At 45.6% G+C, this 18,204-nt stretch overlaps 1 protein-coding gene across 9 annotated transcripts in view; it reads left to right on the plus strand.

The window, feature by feature from the left end:
• Window positions 1–18,204, plus strand: part of LOC126544208 (carboxy-terminal domain RNA polymerase II polypeptide A small phosphatase 1-like) — a 255,492-nt gene that overhangs the window by 22,827 nt on the left and 214,461 nt on the right. For 7 of the 9 annotated variants that reach the window (XM_072286050.1, XM_072286053.1, XM_072286055.1 and 4 more), the window contains exon 3: window positions 5,913–6,071. The exons of the other annotated variants lie outside the window; for them this stretch is intronic. In XM_072286050.1, the coding sequence (XP_072142151.1) occupies window positions 5,913–6,071 (159 nt within the window). The remainder of the gene's footprint in view (window positions 1–5,912; window positions 6,072–18,204) is intronic. 9 annotated transcript variants of the gene reach the window in all.

Here is an 18,204-nt window from a genome sequence, read left to right on the forward strand (position 1 = left end):
TGATCATAGGTTAGTGAGGGCTAGGATTCACCTCAATTTGAAGTGAGAAAGAGCTAAACTGGTCAAGAAGAAACAGGTCAACCTAGAGGCAGTAAGGGTAAAAGCAGACAAATTCAGGCTGGTACTTGCAAACAAATATGCAGTATTAGAACAGAGAGATGATGATGATGATGGCAGAGGTAATGAATGAAACCATAACGAGGCTGGCTTCAGAGGCAGCAATTGAAGTGGGAGGCAACGCTCCAAGGGAACCAGTAGGCAAGCTCTCCCAAGTAACAAAGGATCTAATAAAGAAACGACAAAGAATGAAAGTGTCAAACTCAAGAGATAAGATAGAATTCGTGGAACTGTCAAAACTGATCAACAAAGCGAAAGTAAGCGATATTCGGAATTATAATGTGAGAAAGACTGGAGAAGCCATAAAAAATGGACACAGCCTGAAATCAATGAGAAGGGAATTTGGTATAGGCCAAACCAAGGTGTATGCACTGAAAGATAAGCAGGGTATTATCATCAGCAGTCTCGAAGGTATAATAAAAGCAGCAGAAGAATTCTATACTGACCTGTACAGTACCCAGCGGACTCAGGAGTACTCTATTCGAAACAATAATGAACAGTATACAGAAACTCCTCCCATAACTAGAGATGAGGTCAGAAGGGCCTTGCAAGGCATGAAACCGGGAAAAGCGGCAGGAGAGGATGGAATAACAGTCAATTTAATCAAAGATGGAGGACACAATGCTAGGAAATCTGGCGGCTCTCTATACTAAGTGTCTATCGACTGCAAAGGTGCCAGAAAACTGGAAGAATGCAAACATTACACTAATCCACAAAAAGGGAGACGTTAAAGAACTGAAAAATTATAGACCCATTAGCTTACTCCAAGTATTATATAAAATATTTACCAAAATAATCTCCAGTAGAATAAGGGCAACACTGGACTTTAGTCAACGAAGGGAATAGGCTGGTTTCAGGAAGGGATACTCTATAATGGATCACATCCATGTCATTAATCAGATTATCGACAAATCCGCAGAGTACAATAAGCCTCTCTGTATGGCTTTCATAGGTTATGAAAAGGCAGTTGATTCAGTAGAGATACCGTTTATGTAAATACCCTGGGAAATATCTACAGAGATTCCACAGCCACCTTAATTCTACACAAGCAAAGTAAGAAGATACCTATAAAGGAAGGGGTCAGGCAAGGAGACACAATCTCTCCAATGCTATTCACTGCGTGCTTGTAAGAAGTATTCAAGCTATTAAACTGGGAAGGTTTAGGAGTAAGGATCGACGGTGAATACCGTCAGCAACACTGTGGATGAGTTAAAAGAAATGATTGAGGACCTTAACAGGGAGAGTGTAAGAGTGGGGTCAAAGATTAATATACAGAAGACAAAGATAATGATAAATAACCGGGCAAGGGGACAAGAGTTAAAGATCGCAAGTCAGCCTATAGAGTCTGTGAAGGAGTATGTTTACCTAGGTCAACTAATCACAGGGAACCCTGACCATGAGAAGGAAATTCACAGAAGAATAAAAATGGGTTGGATCGCATGCGGCAGACATCGTGAGCTCCTGACTGGGAGCTTACCGTTATCATTGAAAAGGAAAGTATACAATCAGTGCATTTTACCGGTGCTGACATAAGGGGCAGAGACTTGGAGACTGACAAAGAGGCTTGAGAACAAGTCAAGGACCGCGCAAAGAGCGATGGAACGAAGAATGCTAGGCATAACTTTAAGAGACAGAAAGAGAGCGGTTTGGATCAGAGAGCAAACAGATATAGACGATATTCTATTTGACATCAAGAGAAAAAATGGAGCTGGGCAGGTCATGTAATGCGCTGGTTAGATAACCGTTGGATCATTAGGGTTACAGAATGGGTACCAAGAGACGGGAAATGCAGTCGGGGATGGCAGAAGACTAGGTGGAGTGACGGAATTAGGAATTTTCGGGTGCTAGTTAGAATCGGTTGGCCTTCGACCTGCAGTGAACATAAAATAGGCTGATGATGATCTACTACTAACACGATAAACCAGACACGTGGACCCCTCCCCGAGTTGTACGCAAGCGCATTACGTCTTCCAACGCATAAAAATAAAGACCATCATGCATTCGTTCATTGTTAACAAGGCACCCGTATTGGGCGCCGAAACGTCAATCTGTGGTTTTGAATTTTTTCAGTTGGCGAGTGTATGTTTATTCAGCCATGTTCTTTCCTCGCCAGACGAGTTTTCGTCAAACCCTAGACTTCATACTAAGTAACTACGTGTTTATCTATTCAACTATTCTGCATTCCATATTCTTGAGAATCAGTGCAACAGCTCGACATCATAGAGGTGGAGCTAAAACACTTAAGCTGAATGTTTACTGTAAATAAAGTCGCTGGGCTGCCGTTGCCATGCACAAGCTTAATAAGTTTTGATTGTACTGTAGGTGAGCTACTTTCTTGCCAATCGACAGCGGTTCACCGTGGTTAATAATTTTTCCTCCCGGGGCTCTCTTACGTTTCCTCTGGTGTGCCACAGGGCAGTGTCCTCGGTCCACTACTTTTCCTGATATATATTAACTACTTATCGAATAACATTTCTTCTCATGTGCGGATCTTTGCTGACGATTGTATAGTTTACTGAGAAATTGCTAGTACTGATGACCACGTAAAAATTCAACATGATCTTGACTTTATTAGCAGTTGGTGTAGCACCTGGCTAATGTCACTTAATCCAGATAAACGTAATGTCTTTCACTCGCAAACATTTCCTTTCCGACTTCTCATACTATAATAATAAGAATCCTGTGTCTATAGTTACTTGTTTCAAATACCTAGGCGTAACCCTGACAACAAACCTTTCCTGGACTACACATATCAACATCTGTGGAAATGCCTCCCGATCCTTGGGATATTCACGCCGGAACCTCCGTAAGACGCCGATAAATGTCCGCAAATTAGCCTATCTTACATTTGTTCGCCCTAAACTTGAATTTGCTTCTTCAATATGGTCCCCTCATTACATTTATTTAACCACTATGCTAGAATCAGTTCAGAATAGAGCAGCTCGATTTATTTCACAAAATTACAATTGGAACGAAAGTATAACGCAAATTAAAAACAATATCAATTCCTTCTTTGAACACTCGTCGTGATGTAGCACTTATATTGCTGTTTCACAAGTACGTTCACGGACCGAGGCCATCACCAATAGCTCTGCAAGTTTCTCCATTCACCTCACGAAGATTGCATATTCATCTTTCTTTCACGCGCATCTACGGCAAAATAGACGCTTTTAACTCATCTGCGCTTCCACATGTCATCCGCTTGTGGAACGACCTTCCCGATATCCTGGTTGCTGAAGCTAACAGAAAAATTCCGTCACGACATAAACATTTATTTCTTACTTTAAAAAAAAAATGAAAAACTTCTTGTCTGCGTTGCTTCTTGTACGTTCTTTTTTTCTTTTTATCTTAGAATTTTAGAGTTTGTATAAACTTGACTCTTTGTTGTATTATTATTAACAAAGCATTGTATAATTGTATAATTTTGTATAATTGTTTGCTCTTTATGCTGTGTAAAATTTTTTTCCCCTTACCCAATGCCCATTCTTCGGGCCTGTAAGGTATTCTGAATAAATATACTTATAACATAAAGCAATACTTAGTTATTGACGTCACTTGACTCTGTGAGAAGTTTCTGTGCTTCTGGCTTGCAGTTGCCCGTTAAAATTTTTGTATGCGGTTTCAAGCTAGTCCCAGGCTTGTTGTGATTGTTTGCATCTCAAGCACATCGTGCTCCAGAGGCAATGCTCGCGACATCCCTACTATATCGTGTAAAAGTTATTCAGAGGCCAACAACAGGTACTTAGCCATGTTGCCAGTCCAAATGGCTCAAGTTTTTTACACTGAGTAGGAGAATGAGGCCTTTGATGGCTTTGAGTGAAGTGCAGTAAAGATTGGTTTACTGTGCCTAAGAGGAGTGTTGGTTGGATATTTTTTCTGCTAGTTTTTGTCGCTCATAAAAACTTTCATTGTGGAAATTTATTGCTCATAAATAGGTAAGTTCGGCATTTCATGATCAGTGGATATGTGCCTTATATACTGGTGCGACTTACATGCCAATTTGTTTTCTAAACTTGCATAAAGGGAGTGGCAGAGGTCCGATTGATAATCTGGACTATACGGTGTGTGTGTGCGTGCCCCATCGCTTCTTGGGAAACTTTCCTTCTATGGTAGTTTTTCCTCTATTTGCTCTTTTCTATGTTTTGCATGGAGAAGTGTGGCTATGTGAAGTTCCTCTTACTACCAACATACTTGAGCCCCCTGTGCTGGCTGCAATGGCTGTTGCTGCACTGCAGTTGTGTCTTGATGCATGTTGTGTGCAATGTTTGCACGAGAGTACAAAATTGGGCTGGTTGGTTTGTGAATAGCATAGTGAACAGCTCATGGTTATATTGCGCTGAGTTTTACACAGACAATATTAAGTGAAGGACGGGATGTGGACGGACGTAGCGCATGCGCCTGTGTAAAACTGAGCGCAATATAACCATGAACGTTCACCAACTAGCCCCCTTCATTGCTTTACTAAATGGTGAACAGCACAGACAATAATGCCTGTGTTCACTGAATGACAGTCACCGTGTGTGTATTCTTTCTTTACTGTCCTGTCATCTGTGCTGTTCACCACGCTGCTTGTTGGTGACTGTAGGTTGTCAGCTATGTAACGAGGACTTCACTGTGTTTTGTGTCAAATGTGTCAAGACAGACAGACACATCTTTTTCCTTCTGAGTAACTGAAAATAATGCGTTATGTTCATCATACAATACTTAAGAAAAAAACACCGCAAGGGTTAATCGTGTTTGCCTGGTAGTTGGGAGAACACTGCAGTTGGTCTTTTTAGATTGGTGCTGCTATGCTTGAGTGATAGCACTATTCTTATTAGATTGTTCTGGCCAGTGTCACATTGTGAATGATGCAGCCAAGTTGACATTTCTGTGGTGCACAAGAGTGTTGTGCTGCTGCATGACCCTCGTAGTCGCTATTGGGATTCTTGTCTTGATTGTGATGGTGGGAAACAGCTGAGACTGTGCAGTGCTGTCAGCGGTGGGTGGCACCATTGGATTGCTGGCTGGCTCAAGCTTATGGTTTTGTCATGTTTATAATTCAATGAGTAGCTTATGAAAATGGAGCCTTTGCCAGTAGAATAGGAGCATTTGAAAGAAAGCTTTGAAAGATCCCCAGTGTGCAGATATGTGAATGTTTTTTATGTGCTAAGCATATAGGATGTTATCGTATAGAATAAGGTGTCCTCAAATTCCGTTCATTGTGGACAACACATGCAGCAGCAGTCATGCCACTGTTATGATACAGAACGAAATGTGTGATGCCTTCTTGTGCATTTTTGATAGAAGCCAAGGAAGCTTTACTGTGGCATCCGCTGAGGTCTTACAAAAGAGATGAAACAAAGCATCAAAATTATGACTTTGTAAATGGCCAATAAAAAGCAATATCACAATTCTGCATCTATTGGGACATCTAAAGTGGGTAAAATTTATGCATTGCTCTGAAGCATACCAGTAGTTTGAGCGTGTTAGAGTTACTTTGCCTAATATGTAAAGTAGCACATATTTGTTTGCTTTAGGTGATGTAACCAACAGTTGACATGATTGTGATATTTTTAATGCAGAGTTGTTGATATTTTTAATGCAGTTGTAAACCTCTACTGTCTTTTTTAATTTGCAAATTTTTCTTTCTGGCCAAAGGCCCTGAATACAAATTCTGCATCTGAACAGTGGGTAGAATTGGTCCCGAGCTTCCTAGTAAAGCTTGTTTTTGCTCCTGCAAAGACGGGCAATCCTGATGTGCAGTCCTGTCATTAGTCCAGGGTGGGGGGGGGGGCCATGTGTTGCATGTGCAGCCGCAGCAGCAGCAGCAGGTGTCCTCCAAGCGCCAGCAGCAGGCCCCGCCATGCGGTGCCTCGCCTATTGCCCAGGTGCAGCAGAACCAGGTGGCAGCCCCCGTGTTGGCACGCGAGTGTGCTGCCCAGGAGTACACCAAGATCAGTAACACCAACCTGGTAACTACTGCTGGACTTCTCTGGTTGGTGGATCGCCCAACGATTGTAGCGTGTTTCCATGGATTGTTGCTGTACCTGTTGCGCCGTTTTTAAAAGGGCAGTATGTTGTGAATGCCTGGTCCTACTAATTAATTGTGGGACATAAAAGAATGGTTCAGGTTGGCATTGCTGGAAAGCCATGACTGTGTTATGAGACCTAGCGATTGTGCTCAGAGGAATCGTGCACAACGGGCTCACATTGCTGGACAGGCACTCATCCGTGCTGTCCAGACCGTTTTACACTTCCTCAAGGCGTGCTCAACACTGATGTAGTAACAAGTTGGTGCTGACATTAAATATTTACAGTGGGCTACACACTTATTGCATGATATTGGCCCCGGGCAGCTGCTGTACACAGTTGGGAACAGTTCCGCTGGTGGCGGGATAGCCAAAAGCCACTTCAAGCCAATAAAGAATCTTGCTGTTTACTGTTGTAAAGTTATGGACGTTTCACAAATGCAGACGCAAGGTGGAAACGGCCACTGCCATGCGCGACAGCTTAAACCAGGGCAGAAGCATACCACACTGACACGCATTGTTTTGTAGAACTGCATCAGCTCTGGTGCCTTTGGCATGTTTGCAGGACATAGACTGAGATGGCATTGTTATGGTAGAAGGCACATGGAGTACAACAAATTAGACAAAACCAGATGATGCTCAGTGGCTGCACTGGCTTTGGCACATTTAAAACGTTTCTATGAGCGTGAAAAGAGCTCACAATATATCATACCACCAGACTCTGCGCCACAGGACGAGTCATGCTTTGGTGCTTCAGGTGACCTGCTCTAATACCTGCCAGACAGCCAACCTTAGCGAAAATTTTTCTTGCAAGAAGTAGCTCCCGTTTTGTTGCGACTTGTTGCTAGAAAAGTGGAATTCATTAACGAATCTTACGAAGAATTCCGATGAGGGGGGCCGAGCTTGTGCAAAGCAGTCAGAGTAGACAATTTGCTTTTTCACTGGACATTGAGGATCTATTTTATTTTGTGCCCTAGGATGCTCTCTTTGAATCAGTGAGATCTTGTATCAATGAACATGGGGTGGTTGACTTCCCAGATTCTATAGGCGTGCACACGCCTATAGTGTTTTAACCTTGCTAGAATCTTATTTTGTCTTTACCGTGGTGTCATATGATAATCAGGCCTATTTGCATCGACAGGGGATATGTATTGGATCTTGTGTCGGCTCCTGTTGATTGCAATACTTCTCTTTCTTGAGTTGATAGGGCATTCAAGCAAGTTTCTGTTAGTGACAAGGTTTTAAAAGTCTGTAGATACATTCAAAAATTTCTAATTCTTCTAGCAAAACAATCACTTGATGAACAAAAAGTGATGGTAAATATTTTAGAGGCCTTTCTACAACATGGACGAGGCTTAAGATTCATGCATGAGCTGCTTAACAACATTGTGCTGCAATTTAACCCTTAATGACAATTGTGTGCTGGAGATATACTCCGTGTGCAGAGAAGGATATGTTACCCTATGGTTTCGCACATTCAAAACTGTGAAAAAGCATGTCGCAGTGCTTTGTTTAAAGTCCGCCCTTGGAAATCACGTCCACATCTCATGAAGTAGTTTCATTAAGCAAGTTTAGCATTCATAGGTTGCCGGGTTCCCTCCCTCGTTATTGACTGTAGTGACAGGAAGGTGGCACGACGCTAGCCCAAAGGGCGAAGTGGCCTGAAGTAGTGCCTTATACAGTGAAATCCTGATTATACAACTTTCTCGAAACTGCATGAGAATGTTGTATAATCCGGGTGCCATGTAGTCCGACCAACAAAAAGTGTCTATAATATACGGCTTCATGCGACAGAGTTGAGAGTTCATCTTAAACTATGGGATAATACACTGCAGGACTAGAAAACAAGATTGCCCAACAAGTTAATGCAAAAATAATACTAAAGTGCAGCTATCAATAATGCTTTATACGAGTGACTTAGCATACTGTGTTCATGCTAAAACATTTTTTTATCGCCTACACACTTATAAAAATTCAGCTAGTTCCTGTTAGACTTTCTTTCAGCCACACAGCAAGAGCTTTATTTCATGTGCAGCAATATCCGGAAGGAGGTCTCCTACAGGTCGCCTGCACAGACGAACCTGCAAATGGTGTTGATGCACATCCGTGAATGTAGGCACAGGCACGGCAGCATCTGCGGTGTTGCCCTCATCAGAGGTAGCAGCTAGCAGTGTAAGCAGAGGCAGTGCCTCATCGCATGTCCCGTCTCATGTGATAAGCTGCGCGAAACCAGAAACCCAACAACAGATGTGTGAGAAGTATTGCATGTAGACAGAAAGCTCAGAATTATGTGTGTGAACACGCATATGCAATATAATCTGCGTGCCTTCGAGTAGTCGATCGTTTTGATCTCCACACGTGCTTTCGTGCTTTTCGTACATGCTGGGACAGTATTCTTGGCTGATCACGTATGAAGATAGTTTCAATTTTGTGAGAGACTACACCGGATGCGTCGAAGTATGTGGCCGACATTGCTCTTGTCACTGTGTGAAGATGTTGAGCTCAGCAGAGCGGCAGAAACGCTGTCGGCTATATACGCTGAGTACCACGAAACTGAAACTACCTCCGGAAGAAAAAATGAACGTGGTTGGGTAATCGGCACAAAAAAATGCCGAGCACCGGGTGGCCATCTTAAGGTGCCAGAAGCGCGCTGGTGAACAGTGTTGTCAGCAGCAGTTGTAAGAGCAGTGGAGTGGCATGTGAGGCAGAGGACAGGGCGAAGGCACACACGGCACTTTCAGTGATGTTGCAATGTGGCTTCCAATGCCTGAAGAAATGGAAAACAAATATTTGTGCACATGCTCTTGAAAAAGGTCACCACTTATACGAGAAAGGTCATATATAAAGTAGAAAATGAGTGCAAATTCCTATGCAAATCACAACAAAGCTCACTGCTGCAAGCTAAAACTTGCAACTCCAGCATTTTGTTATTTTGCTGTGCACGTTCATTGTAGTATATAAAGTAATGCATGCAGATTGGTAAAGCAGCATGAAAATTGCAGCCAAAGGTAGATGCAGCTCTCCATTTTGTTTTGTTTATTGTGCTGCTTTGCAGATCGCACATGTCTAAGTTCGCATTCTCAGTCTTTTTTTTTTTTTTTTTTTTCAATGCCTTTAGAGACTAGCCTGATCTTCAGTCTTGATCTAGTTCACACAGTTTGGTGCAACGAGAACCGTAGTCGGCCGCTGATGCACTTCGCGTTGACAGCGAGTGTAGATACCTTTTAGCATTTGCCATAAATGCAGAGCACACGTGTACCAACCACAGGCAGAGCTGGGAGTGCGAGGAAAGAAATACCCCACTGAGTGAGAATCGTGCAATGGCGATAGCTACAAATCCGCGTTCCTTCGGTGCCCAAGCTCCAGAGCCGTCACACCTGTGGAGGCAAAGTCACATAATTTACTTGGAACATGAAGCTCCTTTATTTATGTTAGAACAATGAGACAAAAGCAGAGCAGTATCAGAAATGTACATTCTGTTGCTTACGGACCACGTATACTGGATGTTTCAGTGAATACTTTCAAAATTTTTAAAATTGCCTGTGACAGATAACACAATTCTAGTCTGTAAGCTGGTCTACTCAAAGAGGCGGACATTACTTGAAAATTGAAATGCATAATTGGCTAATTAACAAAATCTCGCTAATTAAAATTTTAACTAATTAGCTTATGGCACATATCGTGATTTACAAATTCTATCCGGGGAGTTAGCAAGGTGGCTTCACTTGGACTGAATTCTCAGGATGACGCCAATTTCGAAATATTGACACATGTACTTGTTTATCTTTTCCCTGTGACTGCTTTTCACCTTCTAACAAATGTTATTGCTCAGTGCGGGACACGTGCGCTTGTTTCGGAAGTTTCTCGGAATGTTATCGATGGTTCAGCCTGTTGTCACCGAAGCTTGAGTAATCTGACTGCATGTGCGACACGAATTGCATAGAACTTTCTGGAAGACACGCGGGCCCCAGCAAGTACTCTGGAACCTTCGCTGGCTCACATATAAAAGCCGATGTGATTGACCGGCAGATCAGATTTCGACTATCGCCGACCATGTTCGGCGTTATCGCTGTGCTTTGAGTGTAACTTGCTTTGGTGGGCACAAGTTCACCCAATAAAAGTTACTTTCGTCATTCACAGTTTTGCAGCTGTATTATTCACCGTCACTACTATGTGACATCTGGTGGAGGTGCTAGTGCGTTCATGTACCGAACGCCCCTGCAAAGCCGTGAGCCAAGCCCTAGCCATGAAGACAACACCAACGTCGCCAAGGACCAGTGAGCTAGCCGCAGGCTGCAAGGACTGCCCCAGGAGCACGGACTTTTGCCTGAGAAGACCATGAAGTGTATAGCCATGACAGCAGCTTCAATGACAGCCCCAGTATCGCCAACGCCAGTCGTGCTGCAGCAGCCCCGGCAGCCACCGATGTTTTGCGGTTAAGTATTTGAGGACCCCGAAAGCTGGCTGGAGGCGTATGAGAGGGTTGCTATATTTAACAGTTGGAACAGCGATGACAAGCTACACCATTTCTTTTTCGCATTGGAAGACGCCGCCAGGACGTGGTTCGAGAATCGAGGAGCCACCTTAACGACGTGGAATCTTTTCCGAAGCAGCTTTCTGCGGACATTTACAAGCGTCGTGTGAAAAGAGCTAGCCCAAGCTCTACTAGAAACCCGAGCACAGCTGCCCAATGGGACCATCGCAATCCCCACGGAGGAGATGGCCCGTCTATTCCCCCACGCCGACCCGGAAATGTCCGAGGAGAAGAAAGTCCACCTACTCATGCGTTGTGTGAAAGAACTTTTTGCTGGAATGCAATGAAGCCCACGGAAGACTGTCGACTAGTTTCTTCGCGAGGCCAGCAGCATCGAAAAGACACTAGAAATGCGGAACCGGCAATTCAACCGTGCAGGAACTCAAACTACGTCGGAGTTCAATCACTGGCCACCGACGACCTGTGCAGACCATGAAGTTCAGGAGGAGGTGCAGAAGGTGTTCCCTTTATCGTAGCTTTAAATGGCTTCACTTGCTGCGTTGTATCCGAGGAGCTCCAACAAATCACTCGAAGTACTTCAGTTGGCGCAGCCTCAGCCAGAAGTGTTCACGTACGCTGCCGTAGCCCACCATCAACGTTCCCCCTCCGCGCCTGTGCCAGGGCCCGGTAACGCCACAGTTCCATGGTCCACCGCCACCGCTGCCAGCACGCCAACCCATCGCCCCACGCAGCATTCCAAGGAACACTGACGTTTGGCGAGCCCTCGACCACCGTCCACTTTGCTATCGCTGCAGAGAAGCAGGTCACACCTACCACCAACATCCTTACCGTGAGACGTGACTGCTGGTGTTCATCGTCAATGCACCCGCGCCCTCAGGATGGTGAACGCCCTCGTGATATCACCGACTACCTTGCTACTACTCAGTGGAGCCCTCGATAATCATTTCAATCGCCATCACCAGTCCGCTACCTGTCGCCACAGAGCCGTCCATACACTAGCCCAGTTCGGGGCTGGTCTGTCAGCCCATATTTGGAAAACTGAAAGCAGCAACCGATGCAGGTGCAGTTGCGGCTCGTCGAACTGATGAAGATCCTCTGCCACCGCTGAAGCGGACGAAAAGACTATCAGGGCGACACATTGAGACGCCGCTATCCCAAGGAAGCCTAGAAGCTAAGAATACACCGACAAAAGAAGACCTGAAAATGCGACGTTCCAGCCACAAGTAAACACGACACAGCCATGGTCCAACGCCAAGATGAAACTGCAACGCAAGACCAAGAACCACCAACCTCCACGTGCTTCTCGATGGCAGCGCAGTCACCACTTTAGTAGACACAGGAGCCGACTATTCCATCATAAGTGGACCCATCGTCTCCCAGTTGAAGCAACTCAAGACTGCATGGGAAGGCCCTCAAATCCGGACAAGTGGAGGACACCTAATAACTATGACCAGAATCTGCACGGCAAGAATTAGTCCATGATCGGACCTACCCTGCCACCTTCGTTATCCTCCAACAGTGTTCACGAGATGTCATTCCTGGCATGGACTTCCTGAACCAACATGGTGCAATTATCGGCCTTAAGTCAGTCAATAATGCTATCCGAAGGTCAAGAGATACCACCGGAGCACGCTCGTAGTCACCATGACTTGAGTGTACTTGAGGACCAAATCAGCATCCCGCCTCGTTCCAGCATTGTGATCTCCATTGGCAGTGAAACAGCCGCAGACCTAGAAAGCATTATCGAGGGCGACCAACGTCTGCTACTCAATCGTGAAATTTGCATCGCAAGAGGGATCGCTCGACTGCACAGAGGGAAAGCGAAAGTGATGCTGACAAACTTCAGCCAGGAGTTCAAACACATCAACAAGGGCATGGTGATCGCATACATCGAGCAAATTGAAGAAACCAGCAATGCGTTTGTTCTCTCAGATTCTGCCTCATTTACCCGGACGACCGTAGTTCCCGAATCAGACTTTGGCATGAATCCAAGTCTCCCCATGAGTAAGCAACAACAGCTCAGAAGTCTTCTCCGATGACACAGACTGCTTTTCGACGTCATAGAGGATTCGACAAACACCAGTCGCAAAGCGTCGCATAATAACCGAAGAGTGCTCGACCACTCCGCCAGAGCCCATACCAAGTTTCGACGCGAGAATGTGAAGCTATAATGCAGCAAGTCGACAAAATGCTGCGCAACCACATTATCCAGCTGTCGAAAAGCATGTGGGCATCTCCTGTAGTCTTGGTGAAGAAAAAGGACGGAACCCTACATTCCTGCATTGATTATCGTTGACTGAACAAGATCACGAAGAAGGACCTCATACCACCTCCCACGGATAGGCGACGCATTGGATTGACTCTGCAACACTAAATACTTCTCGTTGATGGAACTCAAGTCTGGCTACTGGCAAATAGAAGTCGATGAGAGAGATTGCGAAAAGACTGCCTTCATCATGCTAGACAGCCTCTATAGCTGAAAACGCGACGCGCGGCAAACGCCCGCATTGCCGCCGACGTGCGAGCACCCATACGAAAAAGGAGCAGCGCGAATGCGCCGCATTTTCCGGGTTGCCAGACAACATAAACTCCCGACATGCATTGTCTCTGTTACCGCATATATAATATGCCCTTAAACTTACAGAACGGTACGAAAAAAAAAATCTTTGTGTAATTAGACAGCGACATTTTTGTCCGAAGTGCATTTATCAAGCTTAATTTCAAGCAGCAAGATTGTGTGCGAAACTGCGACTATGTACCTTCCGCATGCTGAGAGGCCGCTGCTTGTTTACAACTTCACATAGAAAATAGAGTGTCGGCCGCTTACTACCGAGCAGAAGAGGCAATTGCTACTATTAAGGGGGATGCTGAGGGCATCTCCTATACCGTCTACGCTGAGGGTATCTGGTGTAGCTCGCCAAGCCTGGTTACGTTTGATGCTGTTCTTGTAATCGCGGTCACGTACGTCCCACAGGACGGGCCGCTTCTCCACTTCAGTTATTAGGGCCTCGTTCAAGGTTGCCTTGTCTATTTTAGGTGAACACGATGCGCGAACCAGCGCGATGCGCAAACTAAATCACGGAAGCACGTGCTTTCTTTGACGCACGCGCCAGTTCTGCCAAGAAAAAGAAATTGCACCAGAGAGGTTCCGTCGAGATGTGCAGAGAGCAGGGCCATCTGGTGGCAAAACCAAAATGCCACGTGACCAAATGCCACTTCTCTTACCTGAACTCTGATTGGCGGATGCGCCGCGCGACGGGTTTTTTTTCTACTCCGAGCAGCAGCACGCAGCTGCGCAATTTTGTGACGGATCATGCTGGGCACGCGGCAAAATGATGCGCGCGTCAACCGCGCCTGAAATCGCGCCATGCGGTTCCGCCTTATGAGTTCAACGTCATGCCATTCAGACTATGCTTGGCGCCTGCAGCGCGTGATGGACAAGGTGTTAGCAGCATTGAAGTGGTAGACCTGTCTTGTTTACTTGGATGACGTCGTTGTCTTTTCCGGAAATTTCGACAATCACTTTAAGCGGCTTGTGATAGTACTAGAGGCCATCAGGGCTCACTCTGAAGCCGGAAAAGTGCCACTTCGCTTTTGATGAGCTTCTGTTTCTTGGCCATTTCATCAGCAAATTTTGAGTCCGCCCTGACCCGTAGAAGACAGCTACAATCTCAAAGTTGCCGCCACTCATCGACAAGAAGGCAGTTTAAAGATTTCTTGGCATGTGTGCCTACTGCAGGCGCTTTGTCAAGGGCTTTTCACGCATCGCTAACACATCGCTAACACATCTAGCTAAATGTATTTTGCTAGAATAGCAGCTTGGGCTTGTTGGTTTTCCATCCTGGTGTTAACAGTGCAAAACGTGGAAGGGATACGAGATGAGAAGACGACACCACAAGCGCTGTAGTGCCATCTTCTCGTCTTGTGTCCCTTCTACGTTTTGCGCTGTTAACACCAGGATAACTAAATGTGATGTCGAGTTCAAGTGGAAAATGCTACAGGCCGACGCATTTCAAGAACTCAAATGACGCATGCAGTCACCACCGGTACTTGCGCACTTCAACGAGGACGCCGGTACCGAAATCCACACTGACACCAGTAGCCCAGGCCTCGGCGCCGTCCTAGTCCAGATGAAAGACTGACTTGAACGTGTGATAGCTTATGCTAGTGGTCGCTGTCAAAAGCAGGCAGCAATTATTCCACGACCGAAAAGGAATGCCTCGCCATCATATGGGTGACAGCAAAATTCCGTTCTTACCAATATGGCAGGCCATTCAATGTTGTCAGCGACCATCACGCGTTGTGTTGGCTAGTGAAATTGAAGGACCCTTCAGGACGGGTGGCGTGGTGGAGCCTCAGACTGCAAGAATGACATCACTGTAATCAAGTGCGGACGGAAACACTCTGATGCCGATTGCCTATCACGCGCCCCCATTGACCCGCCACCGCAAGACAACGAGGATGACGATGACTTCCTTGGAATAAGCACAAAATACCTCGCTGAACAGCAACGTGCAGACCCGGAGCTAAAAAACCTTGTCGAGTACAGTCGCCGACTGATTTTTCGGACTCCAAAAATTCGGACATGCTCGATTATTCGGTCTGCTTCACGGCACCGCCATTCTCCCCATAGACCATAATGTATAACAACTGCCGAAAGTTCGGACACCTTGCAACCTCTCCTCTGATTTTTCGGACACCTGTTTATTCGGACACTTCCGCAGTCCCCGTGAGGTCCGAATAAACGGTCGGCGACTGTATTTGGAAGGGAACACCGAGGTTGTCCCTAGGGCATTTAAGCGAGGATTGTCTTCGTTCTTGCTTCAGAACAACCTACTCGTAAAGAACTTCTCACCAGTCCGCGCCAACTTCCTTCTTGTTGTTCCCTCAGTGCTGCGTCCAGAAGTACTGCACGCCCTAATGATGATCCGACTTCTGGGCACCTTGGATTCTCCTGGACGCTATCAAGAATACTGAAACCTATTACTGCCCGTGACTGTCAGCGACACGCAAGACACCACTGACAAGGCCAGCGGGATTACTTCTAGCCGATCGAGCCTCCTTGTCCACCATTTCAGCAGATCGGGAGGGATTTGTTGGGACCCTTTCCAATGTAAACCTCTGGAAACAAGTGGATCGTCGTGGCGACAGACTACCTCAGCCGCTTCACTGAAATGAAAGCTCTACTGAAAGGTAACGCAGCCGAAGTGGCGAAATTCTTCGTTGAGAACGTCCTGCTGCGACATCGCAGACCAGAAGTCCCCATCACCGACAGAGGAACAGCCTTTACAGCAGAGCTCACCCAAGCCATTCTGCAAAACAGCCAGACAAGCCACAGGAGGATAACTGCCTACCACCCGCAGATGAATGGTCTTATAGAGCGCCTGAATAAGTCCCTCGCCGACATGCTAGCAATGTATGTCGACGTCGAACACAAGACCAGGAATGCCGTCCTACCCTATGTAACCTTTGCTTACAACACCACGATGCAGGAAACAACACAGATCACGCCGTTCAAGCTGGTTTACAGCAGTAACCCAACGACGACTCTCGACACCATGCTGCTGCATGTCACCAACGAAGAGAATCTTGACATCGCCACTTATCTGCAGCGCACAGAAGAAGCCCAACAGCTCGCCCGCCTGCGTATCAAGAACCAGCAGAGGTCTGACAGCTGAGACTACAACCTTTGACGATGCTACGTCGAGTACCAGCCCGGTGATCGTGTTTGGGTTTGGACCCCAATATGCTGACGTGGACTTAGCAAGAAGCTTTTACATAGCTATTTCGGACCCTACAAGATCATCTGATGCATTGGCACACTCGACTATGAGGTTGTGCCAGACGGCATTTCGCTGTCACAGTGGCGCCGCTCACGACCTGAAATAGTCCATGTTGTGCAACTTAAGCCAACCAGCGTTAATGAACTTTTGGCCTTTGCATAGCTGAACTTTGGACTTCTTTTTTTTTTTTTTTTTGATGGTATTACTTTGGGCTTTGTTTCTTTATTGTTTTGTTACTGTTTAATAAGTATCCTTTTGTTTGTTTTCGCTCTCCTTTTATGTTTGTAGCATCGGGACGATGCTTTTTGAGAGGGCATTGACATGTGTACTTGTTTATCTTTTTTGGGTGACCGCTTTTCAGCTTCTAACAAATGTTATCGCTCAGCGCGGGACCTGCCCTCATGTATCTGAAGTCTCTCGAATGTTATCGATAGTTACTTCGGCTGTTTGTTGTGACCAAGCTTGCATAATGTGACTGCATGTGTGACGCAAATTGTGTAGAACTTTCTGGAAGACATGTGGGCACCAGCGATTACTCCCTTCGGTGGCTCATCTATAAAAGCCGACGTGCTTGACCGGCAGATTAGATTTAGCTGATTGCCGATTGTGTTCGGTTTTATTGCTGTGCTTTGCGTGCAACTTGCTTTTGCAGGCACAAGTTCACCCCAAAAAGTTAGTTTCGTCATTAACAGTTTTGCCGCTGTATTAATCACCGTCACTACTAAGTGACCATAATAATTCCCGAACTTTGCGGAGCAATACATTGGTGTTCCAGTTATTTGTGTGCTTCAATGCATAAAGCACTGTTTTGTTAAATTAAGCAGAACGACAGTGCATCTTTACCGCAAGTTTGACGGCGCATATCTTGCAAATAGTGTCATCCACACAATTCTTTTCAAGTAGAACCACTTTGCGAACTCCTCGGCTTGAATTTGCAAATTGCCATAAATGCCACAAAGGAATTAGTTAAAACTTAAGTAGTTAATTCTGTTATCTTGTTCATTATGCATTTCAATTTTTTGTGCGAGTAATGTCTGCCTCTTCAAGTAGAGCACCTCATGGACTAGAATTGTGCTATCTGTCACAGGCAAACTTAGAATATTTAGAAACTGTTTGCTGAAACACCTTGTATATTCAGGCTTTCCCCTGTTCAAGCTGGTGAGGTTGCTATGAAAACTGATTTTAGTCATGTTTTTGTGCACCCAAAAATGCAACATTTGTTTGGATTTGTTTTTGAGAGTATTTCGGCAACTCAGAACAGGAGAAACGATGGAATATAATCAACCAACACGGCTGGCATCTACATCACATGCCATTACATTCGTGGCACCACCGGTCCAAATTGCCTGGTGTATATGAGACGACATGGAAGGGCCAAAGGTTGGTGTGGTTTAGGGGGCAGGAAATGGGAGGAGCCTAAAAAGCAGTCTGAGCTGGGTGCTCTGACAGAGGCGAGCAGTGCTTCTTGTGCAGCTGCCGTTGGGTTCGCGCTTTTGCACGCCAAATGAGACGGGACGTGTATATTCTTGCATTGTATAATTGAGGTTTTCAATGCATTGTCTATATAGGGAGCTTGCCAGGACTTCACTAATCTGTCATAAAACCCAGGATGTCACAACATCGGGGAACGCACAGCCAAGGTTCCAGTGTATTCATACAGTAACCTGCAACCATATTGTATCAGTGGTTTTTGCGGCAACAAACTAACTGGCCTAGTTGTGCCCTCACATTGCGGGAAATGATGCTCAGCAGCCAAAAAACTAAATTTGCCACCAAGGTTTGTGAGTGGTGGCACTGG

This window comes from Dermacentor andersoni, chromosome 1 (genome assembly GCF_023375885.2).
Source record: "Dermacentor andersoni chromosome 1, qqDerAnde1_hic_scaffold, whole genome shotgun sequence".
Classification (NCBI taxonomy): Eukaryota; Metazoa; Arthropoda; class Arachnida; order Ixodida; family Ixodidae; genus Dermacentor; species Dermacentor andersoni.